Genomic DNA, 20285 nt, shown 5'->3' with positions numbered 1-20285 from the left:
TCAAACTTAGTGGACATGATTCAACTTTAGCCTAAGAAACTAATCACAAAACACTCAAAACAAAATAACACTTTATGAAGCCCTAAACCAGGCTCTGATACCAATCTGTTGGATTTTGAACTGAGTTTTCACAGATTACAACTCTCAGACTAATTAACAACTTTGTAACAAGAAGGCAATCACATATTACAGTTCTCAGACTAACTAATGACTTTCTAACATGAAAGCAATCATAGATTTAAAAACAAGGGATCATCAAGCAGGAAGCATTTAAACTTAGATAAAGTAAAGAGATAAAGATCGACACAAAGGATTATAGTGGTTTGGCTTTAAACCCTACATCCACTCTTCAAGGCACAAATAAGATGCCATTTCTATCAAAGTCAAGTAGGGAATTTACAGAGTATTGAACTAGAAAAGCAAAATGAGCAAGGAAAGAATACAACCCGAAGAAACCTTAGCTTTCTTCCTTTTTCCCCTTGCTGCCAATCCGTATCAAAGGGAATCAATATATACCCATGAGTCATCTCTAGGATCAGCCTCCACTTGGATCTAAAGGATTTCCAGCCGTAGATGAGTAACAGATTTCGTCCTCTCCCATTAGCATATTCTAGAACAAATGAGGAAAGAGAGAGATGAATGCTGGATCAAATGTCACGAAAACCTTCTTTAGCTCAACCTTAAACGACGTCACTCCAGCCTTTGACTCAATACAAATTTAATTGACTCCACCATGGCAAAACATAAGCCACCTCACCACAGCAAAAAAAAAAAAATTTTGTATGAAGGGGGAAAAATAAGATAGACATAGCTCATGCCAAGTTTGGCTCTCTGATTTGTGTTTGAAATTAAAGAACATTGTAAGTTGATGTCATCACTCTTACATTCCAGTATCTCAAATGATAGCAAAATGGGGCAAAAAAAAATATTTGTAAAGTTCCGTGGCATTCTACTCTACCTAGCCATGGATATGCCTTCTTCAAGACAATCTTACATAATATTGAGATCAAAACAGTACTTTTTAGATCTTTTGAAAGATGATATATACACCATGTCGAGGCTCTACAATCATTCTGTAAGCAGGAGAATGTTGATATTTGGGAGATAATGAGAAAGTAAACTTGGAGACAATAAGGGAGAGGAGAATCTTCAATTGAACCATTGCAAAATTTTTGCCTAAGCATAGGCGTGGACCCAGTCCAAAGGGAACGTATGCTTGAGGAAATTTGCAAGCTTTAGAGACACCTTCAGAAAACCTTTCGGGTTTGAACTCATTTGCATCCACTCCCCAAATTTCAGGATCTCGGTGCAGAGTTGGGATCAGAGTCCATAAACATACACCTTTGGGAACAATAATATTTCCAACTCGAGTCTCTTCAAGTGCCTCCCTTGACACGAATGCTGCTGGGGGATACAGACGCAATGATTCATGAATCACCATGGTCACCTGTAGAATTTTGTCCAAATTAAACAGAAGGTTATAAAATTAATGGAACTTAAATCCATAAAGTCATAGTAATATTTAGTATACCGTTTTTAAGTGGAGAAATGAATCGGGATCAGGAAAGGTATCCCCAAAAACTTGGGTGAGCTCTGTGCGAATACGAGCTTGCCACTCAGGATGTAGAGCAAGCAGCATTAAGCACCAAGAGGCAGCGACAGCGGTAGATTCGTGGCCAGCAAAATAAATGCTCTTACAATTATCAACTATGAATCGCTTGGCTGTACCCAAAGATTGATCATTCACAGCTCCCTCCAGTATCAACTGCATTAGATCCTTTTCTGATGAGGATGTCTCTTGTTCACGTTCCTTCACTGCCTCCCATATCAACGACTCTATTTCTCTCTCCAAACTCCCAATTTCATTTTGCTTCTTCATTGACAGGAGCCTGCCTCTGTATCATATATGTTCAAAGAATTAATTATGTTATAACATTAATTTTAACTGTTGACATACGGTGTATATATATATATATATATATACACATATGAGTTGGGATTGTTTGGTAATTGTAAGAACATACGCGAAACTTGTGACCCCAAAAAGTAAGCTTTGGTTGGAAATGGCTTTCTGAAGACTCCTAAGTTTAGAGAAAATCTCTTTGCCTTTGAAATAAGAGCTACCAAAACAAGCCCTTGAGATAACATCTCCTGAGAACTCCCTCAAATCCTCGTCAACTCGAATTTCTGCTGTCACACCACCTTGTGCTTCTATACAGTCTTGCCATTTTCTTAGCAATGGCTGTGTCGACTCCACCATTAGCCCTACCATGCCCTGCATGTTGCAAGTAAATTAATTTAGATATCATAATAATGAATTAATTAACCACAATTATTAACGTGAAGGAGTACCTTGACTTTGTCCATAAAGAACTCGGGTGCAACGATTTTCCTCTGTTGGGCCCAAATATGACCATTGGACCTTATAACGCCATTTCCAAGCATGGGCAAGAGTTTCTTGGTTACATAAGAAGGCTTACCTAAGTCCAGGGTATTACTTAGGTTCATTTCTTTTACAAGCTCTGGTTGGTTCACATACAAGTGTTGCCTCATTCCCGTTGAATATGTGTACAATGGACCTTTCAAAGGGCATTAAATTAAATAGCTAGCGTTACTAAATCACACCACAATTAGCAATACATTTCTATTCCATTTATCTGTTTAGAGAAGAAAGATTATATATGTCTCAATCATTGACATATAAAATAAAATAAGATTTTACTGTGGGCCAGTCTTAATAAAATAAATGTCTACTGTTTAACAAACATAAAAATCATAGTTTAAGTGAGCAAATTTGATTAATTGTTTGCCGACCATTATTATTAGTGATGGGTGTACACAGCTGACTGGTCAAACTCAACGACTGACCCAATGCGAATCCAATCCGTGCATGATTTCATGAACAAATATGTTAACAGACTACTTTAGTGACAGCCTGGCAATTCTAGTGAAATATGTTCAGACTGATGACTGTGACTCATCTCAGTTAAAAAAAAAAAAAAATTAATAAACGAAACCAGTAAGTAATTAGGGAGGGAGGCAAGATAAGATAAAGGTACCGTATTCCTTTCTCCACTGCTCGAAATACGGGAAGAGGGTTGAGGTGTAGTCGTGGGCAACGATATCATGATTCGATTTGGATGGCTTTGTATTGAGTTGGATCTTCTGCATCTCCGGTAGATTTCCATAAAAAATCGAAGGGGGAGGTCCTCTTATCCCTTGGACACGGAGCTTCTTCCTCACTCTTTCAGACTTTAGCCATATAGTATTGTAGAGATGAAGAAATAAGCAAACTAAGCCTAAAACGCCAACTGAACAAATGGTTGGCAGAAGACTCATCACCTCCATAATATCGATCTCTTCTGCTCCTGCTGGTGTTTCTCTGGCTTAATTTTATTATCATATATAGCAACTGTGAGTAGTGTGTATGTATGAAAGCCGCTTTCCGTTGTACAGGGAATTACATTATTAATGATTAGTTAATTGAGAGGAAATTCAGCAAGTAGACATTAAACTAAAAAGAGGACATAAGGCACCTCACATCCTGATACTGATCCTAAGATGATTGGACTCAATGAATTGACCTGAAGAGCCCGTTTATTGGGCGATAGCGATATTAGTAGTTCAATAATACACAATAACATCGGAAAATAACATCCATTACTTTAATAGTAGGTAGCGATGTGTTTGTTGTTTATAATTACAATTAATTCGTAGTAGCACATGGGATGGGATAATTCAAGTCGATACCGACAATTATGGTCAAATAAGTCATTGGATGAAGTCACCCTATTTATTGGGGTGGTCCGCACTCCAGAAAGACATACATGGGTTAATTTTTCAAACAGGTGAGGTGAGATCCTCGATGCTCCAACTCCTATTAAGGACCACCTTTTAAGTTTGGAAGAAGAGTCTAGACTACTACTACTACAGATGTTAAAAAAAAAGGAGAAGGAGGAGGAGGAGGACGACCACCTTTATGAGTTTAAAAAAGAATCTACTTTCTTTGTTGTTTATCGAACTCTCTCACTCGATCCACACCAGTACTCACATGGGTGATGGAACTATAACCAAAACCATATTACTAGTATTTAGTAGTACGAGTAAGTAATTAAGTTAAAATTTGAAGCTGACGCCTGACGGTGTTGTAAAAGTTCCATTAAATAAATTAAAAAAGGGACGGCGCCGTCCTCGAAACAAAGGTGTGCCGCGTGGCTCGGTGGATCTTCTTTTCTAATGTGTCAAGCAGATGGTGCAACATTTCTGCACCCCCACCACGTTGGATGCCTTCGGACTTGAGTGAACCCCTCCTTTTATACTTTGACAACTACGTTTATTTCGATTGCCCGTAAAGGCACACACCAAAGGCTCCATTAACTCTCTTGTGCTTTGGTCCTCTTCCTTCGTTAAACTTTGCTTCTGAAGGTCAGATGATATTTTCTAATTTCGCCCTTGGACCTAACCTTGTGCATAAGAGAAGAGCAAACCAGCCAAAAATCATGATGCTGGAACCCTTATATACATGGATTTAGTCACTCTTTCTCCTTGAGTCTTATTAATCTATTTTTCTCTGTTTTAAGAAATAAAACATTCATCTCCTAGAACAATGTTAGAACCCTATTCACTTTCTTTTGTTGTTGTTCTCCTCCCATTATGGTGTCATCATGTGTAGGAGTTATCAAAGCACAATTTTTTTCATTTAACTTCTGACACATCTTCAATAACTAGGATCAACTCTATTATATTTTAATGAGTTAGATAAATGTGTCTACCTTTTGAAGGGAAATAGGATGAAATAACCTTATATGAAAGGTTATTTTGAAATTTAATCAAAAATTATTTTCACATTATCTGTTTAACCACTCATCTTCTTCAAATAACAAAATTGTTGAACACAATAGACTCTATTGATTAGATAGTGAAGTTTGTATTCAGGATGTGAGTAAAAGAGGGGTACTTTTGAGGATGGATGGGTAAATATGCGGCAACGGTTTTGATTAAATTCAAAAATAATCCCTGAAATAGGGTTTCATTACGGTGAATCCCCCAATTTTGAAAGCAAAGTAAGGGAGGATGAAAAGATAAGCAACGTATTGGGTATGTAGTAAGAGTGGAGTCGTACAAAGTCCAGCCCAGTTTGATGGGTCCAATTAGAGGGGCTACACAGACACAGAGTTGTGGGAGCCCATACAAATTCAGCATAATTAACACAACATTGTGGGTAATTATTTCAATTTCAATAGGTGCAACTATTTGAAAACAAATCGGACGAGGACGAACACACTGTCAAAATCAAATATCAAAACTCAAAAATAAAAGTGAGGCTGGAAGAAAACCTTCTCCCCTCCCGGTCTCGCTTCATAAGAGTAAGTGATACTTGATCACTTGATTTCTACTTGAATATGAAATCTAGTGTTAAAGAGGAAGCTCAATTTTGTTGAAGGAAGTAAAGGAGTGTTTACAGCGATGGAAGGCGGGGGAGGGGGGAGGAGGATAACCGTGAGCCCAAGACCTTGCAGTGGAAGAAGAGTGGTAGCAAAGAAACGAGGTCGTGGTTGGGCTGGGTTTGATGGCTTCGTTAACAGCGTTAAGAAACTTCAGAGACGCGAAATCAGTTCCAAACGTGACCGTGCTTTCACCATGACTGACGCCCAGGAGAGATTTCGCAACATCCGTTTACAGGTTACTTCTCTCACTTCTCATTTTTAAACCTTGGGTTACTAATTTAACTAAACATCGGATGCATCTGAGTTTCCTTTATTCTAATTTGGGATATTTTCTGCAATCTCTAGACCCTTTGAAAAAAGGATTATTCTATGTTAGATATGTACTTGCCAGACCTTAGGTATTTCAATTAATTCTGCTAGGTGGGTCTTCAGTTTAATCTACTTCCGTCTATGTTTCATTGCAGAGTTACTAAATTTATCTGTTTAGGTACTAAAAGATTATAGTTTTAAGACCTAACTCGAACTCAAACTCAAGCTCCAATAAATTAAAATAATCAGAAAGCAAACATTCATGAAGGGTGGCGCTAAGGATTTAACTCGATTGCTCCTTTTCTCACCAGCTCACTCCATGTTACGAAGAGTGAAGGATATCTATGATTATCCTATCAACTTGATATCAATCGTTTGGGTGTTATTATGTTAAATTGTTTAGTAGCTGGAGAATGATCTGTTAGTTCCCGTTTTTAGTTCTTGATGGTGTGCAGTGTCCCTCTAAATATCATCTATTGTTGTTGTCTTTTTAATAACACTATTCACCGTTTGTGTTTCATTGTTGGTGATATTCCATATATACCATGATTAGAAATCTTGAGAGAACCATTCACAGTATATTGAAACTGATCTTTAATGGAATTCATTCATCTTTGTTGCCCTTTTATTCCAATATATAATTTTACCATTGTAAGAATTTATGACTATGATTCTGGTTAAAGGAATGGTTCATATCAACCCCATGTTCATACTATTTTAGGGGATTTGACTTTTAGTCTGTTGTAGCATAATTGTTTATTTTTTTTCTTTCTAATCATTGTAGCTAAATAAAATTTATGAGAGTGTTGGAGCAAGTAGAAAACGTCTTCATGACTGCCAGCATTTTACATAAATAGCTTAACTTACTAAAAGGGTCACTTAGGTTTGGCCCACTACTACCGTGCCAATTTGGCATAAACCCATACATAGAAACAAAAGAGACGTAGCGATGATTCAAGCCGAATTTTGAGAGAAAATGTACCAGAATAGAGTCAAAGAACAGGAACTTAGTCTCTTTCTTGCCATTGTTAAAACTATTTTTTGATGTGCAAGGGAGAGAGATGAAGGGGCTGGGGCCTGGGGCCTGCGGAATTATTTTAGTTCTGACTTGATGACATTTGAAAAAATGATCAACTTTATATCTGATCTTGAGAGAATTAAGGTTTTTTTTAGAGTTGATCATTTTTTGTTGCATTAATCCTTATTTTATAAGATAGTTAAATGAATTAAGCTGTTTAATATCTGACTTTGAGTATTTTGGATTTTTGTTTAAATAAATTGCCTTGATTATACAAGTAGCCTTTCAATACTCTGGAAATCTGAAATTTTAGTTCAGATCTTTTGCTTCGAGAATCATTCTGACTTAAATTTGATGCTTTATTTATCATGTAGTGAATTTTGTTCCAGCAAACTTGCTTCCATATGTATTGATAAAATTGAAACTAGGATTTCAATGTGGCTATTGCTGAACATGAAATCATTGAGATAATTGACTTATTAAACTAAGAATAGTGTTGTTATGAGTGAGTTTTATATCGACATCTGTATGATAAAAGAAGCATTTTTACTTTTTTAATTATTGTAGACAAAGTAATTGGTGAATTAATTGTATAAAGCTGTGGTTCCTATCACAGGCGATATTGAAGCTCATGGTGAAGTATAGCATGGCATGTGTGTTGTAGAATTAAAAAGGTCTTCTGAAGTCTGATACTTGATTTGTAAAATTGGATTCATAAGAACGTGGATCAGAAACATAAAATGGCACTTGAAAGTGAACTTCATGATTGGTATATGTTGGTAGACGCTAAGTGCAAATACTTGTCTTTCCTTTGAGGTCAATGATGTAATTGGTGCTTTATTCTTACAATAATCTTACATATAAGGCTTGTAATTTGATATATTTGTTGTATGACCTTATCCAAACTCCTGCTTGTTATCTGTTGTACCAATAGGAAGAATATGATACACATGATCCGAAAGGCCATTGTTCTATGGTACTGCCGTTTCTGAGAAAGAGGTCAAAGATTATTGAGATTGTGGCAGCACGTGACATTGTTTTTGCTCTTGCACAATCTGGTGTTTGTGCAGCATTTAGCCGAGGTAAGAACTTTACTCTTCATCCATTTTAAGGTATTTGGATTTTTTTTATATAATCTATTTGCAAATGAGTGGATTGAGAGAACTATTGTCTTTTGTTTGATGCAGAGACAAACCAAAGGATATGCTTTCTGAATGTCACTGCAGATGAAGTTATAAGAAGCTTGTTTTATAATAAGAACAATGACTCACTTATTACAGTTTCAGTTTGTGCTTCGGACAATTTCAGTTCTTTAAAATGCAGAAGCACAAGAATAGAGTACGTGAACCTCTTCTCACCCTCCCACCTGAAAGTAAATGAGAGAGAAGGAACTAAATGAAAGAATTTAGAAATAATGACTTTTAGATTTAGATTTTCCAAATATTTTCTTACCAAAAACTTTATCTCTTCACGTTTTCCAGATACATACGGAGAGGTAAACCAGATGCTGGTTTTGCTCTTTTTGAATCTGAGTCATTGAAGTGGCCTGGTTTTGTAGAGTTTGATGATGTAAATGGGAAAGTACTCACTTATTCTGCACAGGACAGGTAAGTGTATATTACGTAAACTTGCATTTGTGCTTAGATAAAATTGTGTAGTCTAATAACAACTTCTTGACTCTCTTATGTCCTTCTTTCCTGGTATCTTTTATCAGTATATACAAGGTGTTTGACCTGAAAAATTATACGATGTTATACTCCATATCAGATAAGAATGTACAAGAGATTAAGATCAGGTAATATATCTTTACACTTTTGCTTATTTTGTGCATATTGGCATGCACACATATTCTTGGTGGTTCATGTGTTGGTCATAAAGATAGACTTGTTTTTTGGTTCAGTTTCATTTTATGTTTTGCTTCATATGCATTTACTACCTTCCTTAAATGGTTTTTATCAACAGCCCAGGGACCATGTTGTTAATTTTCACTAAAGCTAGTGGCCATGTTCCTCTTAAGATTCTATCAATAGAGGATGGTACTGTTCTCAAATCTTTTAACCATCTTCTTCATCGAAATAAGAAGGTGGATTTCATTGAACAGTTCAACGAAAAGCTTCTTGTTAAGCAAGAAAATGAGAATCTCCAGATTCTTGATGTAAGGACCTTTACTTTTTTTTGCAATTGTATTCATTCATCAAGGGCCAAATATCTGATTTTATTACTTTTAGGTCCGAAATTTTGAGCTAACAGAAGTTAGCAGAACTGAATTTATGACGCCATCGGCATTTATATTTCTATATGAGAATCAGCTATTCCTGACCTTTAGAAACCGAACTGTGGCTGTTTGGAACTTCCGTGGGGAGCTTGTAACTTCGTTTGAGGATCATCTTTTGTGGCATCCTGATTGCAACACAAACAACATTTATATAACAAGTGATCAGGATCTCATAATCTCTTATTGCAAGGCTGACTCTGATGATCCATTATCGGAAGGAAATGGTAAGGTCTCATTCTCTATCTATCTTTTTACATGTAAAATTTGATGGAACTATATATAGCTGTAAAATCATTTCTTTTTAAAGCACACTGGTATGATTTTCTCGGTTTGTCATGTCAATGTGATGACTTACAGGTGTAATCTTGAAACCAAGAAAATGAAGAATGAAAAAAAAGGCAGTTCAAAAGAAGTTACATGCTTGTTAAAGCTTAATAATCTTAATTTTAATAGAGGATTAAGTTTTTATCATTAGTAGATACATGTTGGCTAAACCTTTTGACTTAAAAAATTGAATGGATTTAAAGAAGCCACTAATCGTGCTTGCATATGTGATGCAGCAGGGTCCATCAATATCAGCAATATCTTGACTGGGAAATGCCTTGCTAAAATAAGAGCAAGCAACAGCTTCCCTGTGGAAAATAAATGCATTTTCAATGGTGATTGTAGCAGTGGAAGTTGCAATGTGAAGAAGCAGGTCTATTCATCCAGAATTAGGAGCACGGTTGCAGAAGCATTGGAAGATATTACCGCCCTCTTCTACGATGAAGAGCGCAATGAGATTTATACAGGCAATAGGCATGGACTAGTTCATGTATGGTCTAACTGAGTTTGAATTTGCTTTTATTTTGATAAGATGCATAATCGTTCGTCTAAAGGGTTCAATTGATTGTGCTTCCTGCTGTAAGAATGTCCTGTAACTGTAGCATTAAACGCTCGTGTATCATTTAATTTTTTCTAACTTGTTCATTTGAACAAGTGTCTCTTAACCTTGACTCTCGTCCCTTTTGTTTAGATAGAGTTAATTTTTCATTTTCTGAATTGAGGTCACCTTCACCTACTCTTCAAAGGCAAGCAATTACGTTTACATTTGAAGCATGTGTAAAGATGCAGGATGTAGATATACATGCTTGCATTCTTGTGTGGACCTTTCCGTTAAACCTTGCTGGCTACTGGCTGGTAGTCTGGTGCTTTTAAAAGCATAATCTGATTTAAGAGAGAGAGAGAGAGAATTGAAAGTTGAGTGGTAGAACCATATTAACCAGATGGGTCAAGTAATATATATTGCATTTCACATGGGTGTATTCGTGGATAGCGTAGCCATCAATAGACTGAATGCTTTACGATTTGGCAAACTCTTTACCAATAAATAAGTAGCGGCACTTTCACTTTGTCTATTTTGATAAATTGCATTACTTTATTAAACCTTGTAAATTGTAGAAAATGGTGTAATTAATATACCAGATTTAAATAAACAGAGTTGGGAGACGAGGTAGATTACATAAGAGCATGATTAGGAAATAATAAGAGTAAAGACAAGACAGTACACAAAGGGGATCGTGCAGTGCAGGTGCAAGTCACGCGTGAGTGTGGACGTCTGTTTGTGTTGTTATTGTTAGATATGGAACGCAATCAACGCTACATTTTTAACTCTCATCTCATCTCATTACTTTACTCTCACTTCCATCACATTAATCTGTTTATAAAAATCCAAAAATAAAAGAGAATAAAGAAAACCACACACCCATGAAGAACGACGGAATGTTAGCTCTCACAAGATCTCTCTTTCTCTAGTAATACTAACAACAACAACAACCAACTCTTCCGCTCACCTCAATCTCTTCACTCGCATTTCCCTTCTTTCTTCGATTCCTGCTTCAACCACTGTCGGTGCTGCTACTTTCTTTCTTTCTTTCTTTATTTTTATTCTGTTATTCATTTCCTAGATCTGACTTCATTGCTACCCTTTCTATTTCTACTCTAGTTTTTCTTTCTTTCTTTTAAATGAACCTATGCTTTGCTTTACCCACAGAAATTTCACTTGAATTCTTTTCAATAATGTTTCGATTATTTGTGGAGGTTCTCTATAGTAAATCCTAACAATGTGTACAATTTCATAAATATTTACTCTTTTCGTTGCTACTGTACTAGTATGCACATTCCAAATTTATTTTTTTAATGTTGAACTAATGAGACTAAAATTCTTACTTTATGTCTATTTCTTGTTTAATTCGCTTATAAATTTGCAGTACCTACCTGTCTTAATACTGTAGATTTTCTTTGATTCATAGTAATAGAACTTCTTTTCTGCACTTTCAGGTCTTCTGAGCTTTAGCTGTTGGGGATGGAGGGTATATTAGATGCTGATACACCTTTAGATTATGCTACAATTCAAATTTTTCCAACCCAAAACAGGTGGGTCAGATCTCCTTTAAACTTCATTTAAACATTTTGGTTGAACATATAATTCAAATTTTTCTAAAAGGTTCCATGTTATAGCGGAAATTCAATGAAAGCCATGTTGTTCAAAGTATAAAATACTAATCTGATCAGTTGTAACAGTGTTGGTCTAGCATCTTTTCACCTTAAAATTTTCTTATGATTGGATGATCTTATAAAAGAAGCTTCAAACTAAGTCTTAACCATTTATAATTAGTTATTTATTGCCAGCTATAGAAGGAAATATGAAAAATGAAAGAAAAATCTGTTGTTGGATCAAAATTTCAATGTTAAATAGGAATCATTTAAGATAACAGATAAAATTTCATTGACCTCCCTTGAGAGGTCTCATTATGGGCAGACCCACTTATTTAGAAAAGTACGCTGAAACCTTCCCGAAGTATAGGAAAACAAACGTCTCCTTTGGAATTCATCAGACCTCATAAAATATATTTGAGACCTCCCTTACATGGGTTTGTTAAGAAGTGTGTTTCATTTAGTCAATTTCTAACTTGTATACTGTATGCAACTTTGGTCTAAATTATGTCTAGCTACTGTGTTGAACTCTCTTTGCCTAATTTAAAAAGCGATAAACATTGATCTCTGGCCATTCATATAAACATTTTGTTTTCATACTTTTGTGCTTTTATTTTTATTTGGTGCTTTTTTTCTTACCATGAATGAACTTCTCAAAATTGTTGATGGCTCTTGTAGGTATGAAGTATTTGTTTGTGGTGACAACAAAGTGGAAAAACTTGCAGTTGGACCTCTGGAACAACTCTTGCCATATATACCAGCATTGAAACCCTTGCATGCTGAAGGATCCTATAGTAACTTCACAGTCCAACCACCAGGAAAAGCAAGTAGTTCAGCATGGTTCACAAAATCAACTTTAAACAGGTTCTTAATATATAATGCTTTTTTTTCTTGTCTTCTTTTTATTCAATTTTTTATTTATTTATAATATATTTCTTTTATCCACAAAATGCTGGTACCTATGTTCCTCTTATGGCAGTCCTCGTATTTTCTTCTCAGATTCCTGAATATTGTTGGCTCACCAGATTTGGTAAATATCACTAAGGTTATAGAAGGTGAGATGTCTCAACTGGAAGAAGCCAGACAATTTCATCTTTCTTTATATGTCCAGGTAAATATTTTATCTCTTTGTGTGAATTGATCTTGGAGGGATACATTTGCTCATCAAAAGAAGTTGAATGTTCTCAGGGCAATAATATTGAAGCTGGGGAGATAGGTAATTTCTGCTAATGCTTACATTTTGAGGATATTTGCACTGCTAGATATTAGTTGCATTACCCCGATAGGTAATTCCTACTTAATACCTTCTAATTGTTACTATCCAATCCAAGGAGCTTATTCTTGTTTGGATTATTGATTCAAAAGGCATCTCAAGGAAGCTAAATCTTTCAATTTATTGTCCGTGTTTCTGTGAAGTGTTACCTCTTTGTGACTAGGGAGGTTCAATCAGGGAAGATTTGATATTGGGTCTTTATAGATATGTTGTTTGTGTGCAGAAGATTGTTTGGAAATTCCCTTTTTTTAGTTCTCTTATTTTAGGCCTAAAGAATGATGTGATTAATAGTAATTTTGTCGTTCGATTTCTTCACTTCTTAGATGGTTGGCTGAACAATTTCTGAATGCATCTGCACCTAGCCATCAATCTCTGGATGCTATGGACTGAAGATAATTATAAATATGTGCTAACAGACTGGCACTTGATTGTTAAGCTTGATAGTTGCCAGTTTTTTTTATTAATTTAAATTTCACAGAGTGACAGAGTCACTTTGATTTATTGATATAATAGTATTTCCTTGAAGTGAAGTTGAGGACATGTTGGTTAAGCGGAATGAATCTTATGGTGTGAATGACTCTGCAATTTTTTTTCTCCTTGTGTTTTTGCTATTGGATTGCACTAAAGATATCTTGAACTTTCACATTTCAGCAGATTCTAATATGTGCACCTTTTCTTTTCTTGACAGATGACTGCAACTCAAATGGCATGGCTCCACAAACCAAGGTAATTACTTTTCCTACTACTTTATATAAATACTTTTTTCTGTTTACCAGGTCTCTCGTGTCTTTTGTTCATTTAAGAGATCATAAGTTTTTTCTACCATTTATTTTTATTCATCATGATTTTTTGCGTGTGAACAGTCTAATGTTCAGGCTTCATCTTCGGACACTTCAAAGTACGTTCTTCTGATTATTATGTTTCCAATCAGCACTTTGGTAAGGCTGCATCCTCACTAATGCATAGAATATTATACATCCAGGAATGAACTGTTGCGGGCTATGGACTTGAGAATCTCAGCATTAAGAGGAGAGCTAGCTCTAGCTTTTAAGCAGGCTGCTGGTGCCATCTTCTCCTATGAAGAACTTGCCAATTTAGCTGAACTTCTTCAACATTTTGGGTTAGCAGATTCAAAGTAAGTTACCAATATAAAGGAAGCTTGTCTTTCCAACTTTTAATCTCTTCAATTAATTTGTAAATGCAACCTTTTCCATTTTTTTTTAATCCATATCTTTTAAGTGACAAAACTATGAGCTTAATGCCTGAAAAATGCAATTATGACTGGAAAAGTTCTTTCTTTGATTGTCTATTGCAGCAATTCTTTCTGTAAAGCTTTAGATACAAGTCAAATGAGCCAGAGTGCTAATCTCCTTGATGATGACAAGACATCGTTAACATATGCTTCAAGAAACGATAGTGCAAGGAAGACAAACTTTAATTCTCAGATGTCAAAACCTTCACTTGCAGAAACACCAGTTAAATATGGCGTTTCACCTGCTAAAGTTGCGCAGCTTGAGCGACAAAGCTCAACAGAAAGTGAAGAGTCTTCAGACTCAGGTGAGGAGAATCAAACATCTGTTGAAAGAAGTCGAGCTTTAGTAAGGTCTGCAGCACCTAGACGGTCAGCGTCTCCAATGAGGAGGATTCAAATAGGGAGAACGGGATCACGCAGGGCCACTGCACTAACCATTAAGAGCCTCAACTTTCTTCCTGCTAGAACATTGTCTCACAGGGATGTAGGTGCAGATGGTAGTGAAGAAGAAGGATCAGAACAAACCAGTAAGAGAATTGAGAATAATGTACGGAGAATGAGTGTTCAAGATGCAATCAATCTTTTTGAAAGCAAACAGAGGGATCAAACTGCTGATTCTCAAAAGAAGAATAGTTTAACAAATGCCTCTCTTATTGGAAATAAATCCGTATTGAGGAGATGGAGTTCAGGTATGGGGGAATCTTCTGCTCAAAGCCAACCGCAAACTGATTTGGACTATTCAAGTCCGCTAATCGCCAATGATATAGCGGACAGAGAGCTTTTAAAGGCTTCTTTTGAGATGAATTCAGAGTCTGATCACACATCTGATGGTCAAACTCATGTTGAGACTGCTGAAGTTGATGTTGAATTGGAAAGACAGGAAGAAAGGGCCTCTGAAACGATAAATGTTCAAGCAGATGCTGTTGTTACCCAAAGGGAGGACATTAATGAGAGATTAACAGCCTCAGCCAAATGGAGTCGACAAAAGGAAGTGGAGTTGAATCAGATGCTGAAGAAAATGATGGAAAGTAAGCCAACTAAAAGTACGAAGCCGTCAACTAGCAGAAACCACAATCTTTCCTCTGAAAAAAGAGGTGGTTTCTATGACCACTACAAGGAGAAGAGGGATGAAAAACTTAGAGGAGAGAATGCTCGAAAAAGAGCAGAAAAAGAAGCTCAATTCAGAGCAATGCAGCAGATTCTTGATGAGAGAAAAGCTGAAATGGCCTCAAAGAATGTGAATGATGTTGGGAAAAAGCATCCTCTGCAAAAGCCTCAGAAATCAATTAGGAACTTACCTCAATCTACAAATCCCAAAAAGGAAACTCTGAAACCTGCTGTTGCCAAGAAAGTTTCATCTAAAACGCCTCCCTTGCCTTCTACTCGTAAGTCATGGCCATCAGGACCATCACCAAGAGCTGCAGGGATATCACCAGCTAAAACTCCTGGTGGGATATCTTCTGCTGGAACAACACCAACACGTCGAAAACCTCAATCAGCACAATCTTTTCCTCGAGCAACCTCTAAAATGGAGCAATCCAATCAGCAACTGAGAAATGTGAAGGAAACTCAGGCAAATAATGAAAGGAGCTTGAAGGGTTCAAATGGAAAGCAGCAGCAAGCAAAGGCAAAAAGTAGCAAAACTACAAAAGCACCAGTTGCAACAGCTTCTAGAGATAGTTCTAGTCCAGTTCCGGCAAAGCCTAGTTTCTATAACAAGGTGACCAAAAAAAGCAGTGTAGTGCCACTGGAGTCAAAACCCTTTCTTCGTAAGGGCTCTAGAGTAGGCCTTGCTGTTGGTCCTGCTGCTAACAAGATAAAAAGTTCTCCTCAGGTTGAGGACTCTTTGAGAAACCCTGAAAATTTGGTTGAACCTCAGGAAAAAGAGGCTGTTGCAAATGCTTCTAGTCTGGTGATGGAGCATCAAGAGCAGGATATTGTACCAGTGGATCATTGTGATGCTGCTATGAAATTGGAAACTACTGTAAGCAGTCAACAGATACGTGGTGAGATGGAGAACCTTGATGAACCTGCTGCTGATAATGATGATGGCTTGAAAAACATGATAGAGTCGTCTTCTAAAGTTCAAGCTGAAGAAGAATCAATCATCTCCCCTGCTGCTTGGGTGGAAATTGAAGAGGAGCATCATGAACTGCCCAATGCATATCATGACAGCACAACTCAACTTGCATCTCCAGTCAATGTTGTGTCCATTGGATTGTCAAGTCCTCGTGTCCGCCATTCTTTGTCACAAATGCTGCAAGAAGAAAGTAGTGAACCTGATACTTCTGAGTGGGGAAATGCTGAAAATCCTCCTGCCATGGTCTACCAAAAAGATGCTCCCAAAGGATTGAAGAGGCTTTTGAAATTTGCTCGCAAGAGTAAGGGAGATGCAAATTCAACAGGTTGGTCTAGCCCATCTGTCTTTTCTGAAGGAGAAGATGACACGGATGAATCAAGGGCAGCTAATAAGAGAAATGCTGACAATCTTTTGAGAAAAGCCGCCCTTCATGCAAAGAACTATGGAATGCAAAAGTCGTCATTAGCTGAAGACTACGAAAAAAATGTTGATGCTCATCTAGTCTCTGGTATATTTCTTGTTGGTTACTCTGGCCATTTGCATCATCCAAATTTCCTTAAGACTTTATTTATTTATTTATTATATATAAATATATATATTTTTTTTCAATTGATGGAAAACAATCTTAAAAAAGAAAACTATCAAAATAACTGCAAATTTTACTTTTCAGTTTGGCAAATTTACCTTGCGTAGAGCCTCAAATTGTAAATAATATGGATATTTTGCATGCAGCCCAATCAAATACAAGCAGATACGATGCCCAGAATTCTAATAAGTTGCATAAGGGCCATGTCTCAGCAGCAGCCCCTACAACTAAAGGTCAGATTTTACTTAGTATATCCTCTGCTTCTTTTTCTCATGTTCTCAATGATTCTTCTTTTCCAAATATTAATAGTTTTCAACATCCCCCAACTTGTCATGTTTCAGCTACAAGGTCATTCTTTTCTCTTTCAGCATTTAGAGGCAGCAAACCTAATGAAATGAAGCTTCACTAAATGCCAGAATGATTATGAAGTACAGATTATTAGCATTCGTGTTATTTCCCAAGCCCGATATTGGCTGGAATTGGCTTGAATTGGCTTGAGGCTACAGTTTACTGACTTCCCACACCATTTTCTTGTTCTATTCTTCTGCATATCAGAAGTACTGATAATTGACATGTTTTTGCTTGTTTTGTTGGTGAGGGCGTGCGTGCGTGAAGATTCTATCTGTCAGTGTAATAGAATTCGTGTTCTACTGAACATATGGATTATGAACTGTTAACACTACGCTCAGAGTCTGGGTGTCCAACATTGGTGAGTCATAATTGATCCAGTGCATTATTGACTCTTGACCGTTTTATATATATTAATTCATTTGTAATATGGTATCTGATATCGAGTTGTTTTTTGTTGGTTAAAAGTTCATGAATGCTTAGTAACAAAAGGAAGGACAATCTTCGGACAAGGATTTAGCTTTAATGATAAATTATATATATATATATATATATATGCAGGATTGTCTCAATACAAGTCAGACTAGTTTATCTGTGATCTTGAGTAATTTCTGTAACATATGAGATGTGACGCTATCATGGCACAGCATTTAAGTTGTTGATCTTGAGTCCACACAAACATATGATGAAAGTGTCGTACCATTGTGTATGATCCTGTTGTATAGTTATGGGTTTCTCTGTAAATAAAGCATCATTGGATATAAATTGGTTTGATAAGAGAAGGGCGTCTAAATGCTTGTAATTCATATTATAAACTAGTTTAAGTTGTCTCATTCGCAACGAGGGTTCCTTCCCATGTGTTACCAAGTAATCATGTGTGAATCCTCATTGAATAAAATTCTCTCTTTAAAGACATGTCTATAACGCCAATATACATCGAATAAAACTCACTAACAAATAAAAAAAAAAAAATGCCGAGTTTAACTCGCAGTTTGAAGCAAGAGCTTTCGGAGAAGAAATGCAAAGCAGTTGAATTACAGTAAAAGCAACACAATTCGTTCACCAAGTAACAACCTTCGTGCTATTATAATATTCTCAGAGACTCCCACATTCAGTCAAACTGCTCACTAGTAACGACCCTAACGAGAAACGAAACGAAGATCCCCAAAGCCATCGGCAATGGTAAAGGTAAGACTCCAATTACATTGTATTTTTACTTATGTTCTGGTTCTACTCATTTGTGGATGTAAATTGCAGGAGATAAATGTTTGGATTATTCAGCAATCCATTCCAGTCATGAGTATGAAATCCCAAACACTTTGGAAGCTGAATTCTTGCACCTCGTTATCGGATTTTGGCAATGGCCCGCCTTTCCAAATTTGCTACTACTTCAATAAAGGTCTTCACTTCACATCAAAACTTTTCCACTTTTGACAACTTGATATTAATAAATATCGTATTTCTGCTGTAAAAGTAAGAAGTGTTCTTGAGAGGCCACTGTTCTGGTGGGTTATTGGAAAAACTGCCAGTTCAAGTCTAGGTTCTTTCATAAGTTGCCCCTATAAATCATGCATAATCTCACTTTTGTTTGTGTAAATACTATATAAGTGAAAAAAATCTTTACTTGGGTCACACTGTCAGAATTGTTATTTGGAAAGAGAGTCTCAAAACCCATGGTTTTGCTAGACTGTGTCCAAAACGTACACATGTTATGCACAGTTGTAGGTGTTATAATCGCATACATGGCTAAAACCACTATAATTTGTCATTTCGTTTTGTGAGTTAAGTATGTTGTCAGACTATCTTATTGCCAATATATTTTGGATACTAAAATAGTTAGAAAGAAATTGATAAGTCCATGTGCAACTATTAATAATTAATTATAATAATCTAACTCATAATATATCCTATATTTGTCAAATTAAGTCAAAGATAAATATGGTAAATGCTATGATTCAGTTCTCAACTTCAGTTTCACAAGAAATACTCCCTTTGTTTGATTGTTTAAGCAAAATCTGTTCTATGAATGAGTTTGAAGCTTATTGCAAGAAAAACGTTTGTGGAAATTTGATGATAAAATTATCTGAAATTGCTCAATTTTCTGAAGTTGGAAAATGTTCTTATTATTTCTTTCAGCTATTTCACTTGTAACTTTTACCCTAAAGTGGATTGAAATTAACTGATTTTTTTGGACCCTTGTTGACGTAATTAATGCATCATTACCCTCCTGATGTGGCACATCATTGTCACAGCATTCACATACCCAGCACACAATTGTCAACTCTAACTCTCCATGCAGTGAGAACCTTTTTTCAAGTCATTATGCGTTCATATCTCGGCAAATCCACCAGGATTACCTTATATGGATACCATTCATTAAAAGCTCCATAAATGTCCTTGTTAGGAGTGGAGCCTTATAAGATGGAGCGTCACTGGAGATTTCGGCAAATTTGAGGAAAAAGCTCCGCGAATTCTTTCACTGCTAGTTTGCTCGAAGGAGGTGTATAAGGTAATGTGTTTCCTATTTGCTTAAATAAATATGACTTGTACATTGTGTAACTTACCATTACTTTCAAATATACCAAATAGGTTTGTGCACACTATCCGATTTTATCTCTCATTGAAATTGTCAAATTGTTTCTCTGAGCTATGTTATAGTCTGCTTTAATGGCTGCTGTAAGGAATACAGGATGAATAATCGGAAAAGATAATCATAATGAAATAGCTTTTTCACTTGTGTGTATTTACCTATTGATCTTGTAATCATCGTCAGAGAATATAGGGATTTAAGGCTTATCGTTGATAAAATTTATTTCACAGATAGATCAATTGTACAAATATCATATTGTTACAGTTATTTGTATCTTGGTCGCGGTTGTACCATTTGAAAAGGGAAAATTTCATTAATATAATCTTTAAGAAAAAGCAATAATCTCCTTCCTCACTAGAAATGATGTAAGTATATGGTCTTTTTTCTTTTCATTGACTGTTCCTTAGAAAGTGGCTTGTGTGATTATACTATAATGAGCCGCAAATGCATTGAATGGTATAGTAATTGGGTGTTTTCCTACTTTTTCAGAAATTCCTATGTTTGATGTCTGTATTTGCTTCTATATTTGTATCCAAACCTTGTTAATTTTTTTTGTAGGTTTTTGATACTGTGACTAGGTGTGAGACTACTCTATCATTTATCAAATCAGCGTGCAAGTTACATCAGGTTTC

General features: G+C 36.1%; 3 protein-coding genes and 1 long non-coding RNA gene across 7 annotated transcripts; 3 read left to right on the top strand and 1 right to left on the bottom strand.

Annotated features, from left to right (window-relative positions):
* Positions 1–797: 797 nt before the first annotated feature.
* Positions 798–3412, bottom strand: LOC116137307 (cytochrome P450 714A1-like). The gene is made up of 5 exons (XM_031422994.1): positions 3060–3412; positions 2353–2579; positions 2025–2275; positions 1532–1895; positions 798–1447 (listed from the first exon to the last, which is right to left on the bottom strand). Exons 1-5 carry the CDS (start codon positions 3346–3348, stop codon positions 1022–1024), a joined length of 1557 nt encoding a protein of 518 aa, XP_031278854.1. The 5' UTR covers positions 3349–3412; the 3' UTR covers positions 798–1021.
* Positions 3413–5237: 1825 nt separating this feature from the next.
* On the top strand, positions 5238–10027 carry LOC116137401. Of its 3 annotated transcripts, none has more exons than XM_031423087.1 (9): positions 5238–5366; positions 5444–5682; positions 7709–7856; positions 7962–8112; positions 8256–8381; positions 8489–8569; positions 8737–8929; positions 9003–9273; positions 9610–10027. In XM_031423087.1, exons 2-9 carry the CDS (start codon positions 5467–5469, stop codon positions 9876–9878), a joined length of 1455 nt encoding a protein of 484 aa, XP_031278947.1. In that variant the 5' UTR covers positions 5238–5366; positions 5444–5466; the 3' UTR covers positions 9879–10027. The 3 variants fall into 3 exon arrangements, with proteins under 3 accessions (XP_031278947.1, XP_031278948.1, XP_031278949.1); XM_031423088.1 differs by having other exon boundaries at positions 5242–5366; positions 5448–5682; XM_031423089.1 differs by having other exon boundaries at positions 5246–5682; positions 9613–10027.
* A 713-nt stretch (positions 10028–10740) lies between these two features.
* LOC116137333 (COP1-interacting protein 7-like) lies at positions 10741–17873 on the top strand. Of its 2 annotated transcripts, none has more exons than XM_031423021.1 (11): positions 10741–10935; positions 11369–11464; positions 12203–12388; positions 12524–12635; positions 12713–12740; positions 13486–13523; positions 13661–13695; positions 13780–13932; positions 14113–16637; positions 16862–16948; positions 17057–17873. In XM_031423021.1, exons 2-11 carry the CDS (start codon positions 11394–11396, stop codon positions 17122–17124), a joined length of 3303 nt encoding a protein of 1100 aa, XP_031278881.1. In that variant the 5' UTR covers positions 10741–10935; positions 11369–11393; the 3' UTR covers positions 17125–17873. The 2 variants fall into 2 exon arrangements, with proteins under 2 accessions (XP_031278881.1, XP_031278883.1); XM_031423023.1 differs by having other exon boundaries at positions 10741–10939.
* A 169-nt stretch (positions 17874–18042) lies between these two features.
* On the top strand, positions 18043–20027 carry LOC116137310. The gene is made up of 3 exons (XR_004129169.1): positions 18043–18251; positions 18321–18462; positions 19468–20027. It is a non-coding gene; the product is annotated as an uncharacterized LOC116137310 (long non-coding RNA).
* Positions 20028–20285: the final 258 nt, after the last annotated feature.

The sequence above is a fragment of the Pistacia vera genome, unplaced genomic scaffold (genome assembly GCF_008641045.1).
Source record: "Pistacia vera cultivar Batoury unplaced genomic scaffold, PisVer_v2 Contig323, whole genome shotgun sequence".
Taxonomy (NCBI): Eukaryota; Viridiplantae; Streptophyta; class Magnoliopsida; order Sapindales; family Anacardiaceae; genus Pistacia; species Pistacia vera.
The sequence above is the reverse complement of the archived record's forward strand: the minus strand, read 5'-3'. Positions and strand labels throughout refer to the sequence as shown.

Excerpts from the sequence above, each read along its gene's own strand:
- LOC116137401 (XM_031423087.1), top strand. The coding sequence starts at position 5,467 with ATGGAAGGCGGGGGAGGGGGGAGGAGGATAACCGTGAGCCCAAGACCT. Across the intron at positions 7,857-7,961 it reads TTGTGCAGCATTTAGCCGAG|AGACAAACCAAAGGATATGC; the intron begins GTAAGAACTTTA and ends TGTTTGATGCAG. Across the intron at positions 8,930-9,002 it reads AGAATCTCCAGATTCTTGAT|GTCCGAAATTTTGAGCTAAC; the intron begins GTAAGGACCTTT and ends TATTACTTTTAG.
- LOC116137333 (XM_031423021.1), top strand. The coding sequence starts at position 11,394 with ATGGAGGGTATATTAGATGCTGATACACCTTTAGATTATGCTACAATT. Across the intron at positions 11,465-12,202 it reads ATTTTTCCAACCCAAAACAG|GTATGAAGTATTTGTTTGTG; the intron begins GTGGGTCAGATC and ends TGGCTCTTGTAG. Across the intron at positions 13,696-13,779 it reads TCATCTTCGGACACTTCAAA|GAATGAACTGTTGCGGGCTA; the intron begins GTACGTTCTTCT and ends TTATACATCCAG.
- LOC116137307 (XM_031422994.1), bottom strand. The coding sequence starts at position 3,348 with ATGGAGGTGATGAGTCTTCTGCCAACCATTTGTTCAGTTGGCGTTTTA. Across the intron at positions 2,276-2,352 it reads TCTTTATGGACAAAGTCAAG|GGCATGGTAGGGCTAATGGT; the intron begins GTACTCCTTCAC and ends TGCAACATGCAG. Across the intron at positions 1,448-1,531 it reads CATTTCTCCACTTAAAAACG|GTGACCATGGTGATTCATGA; the intron begins GTATACTAAATA and ends AAAATTCTACAG.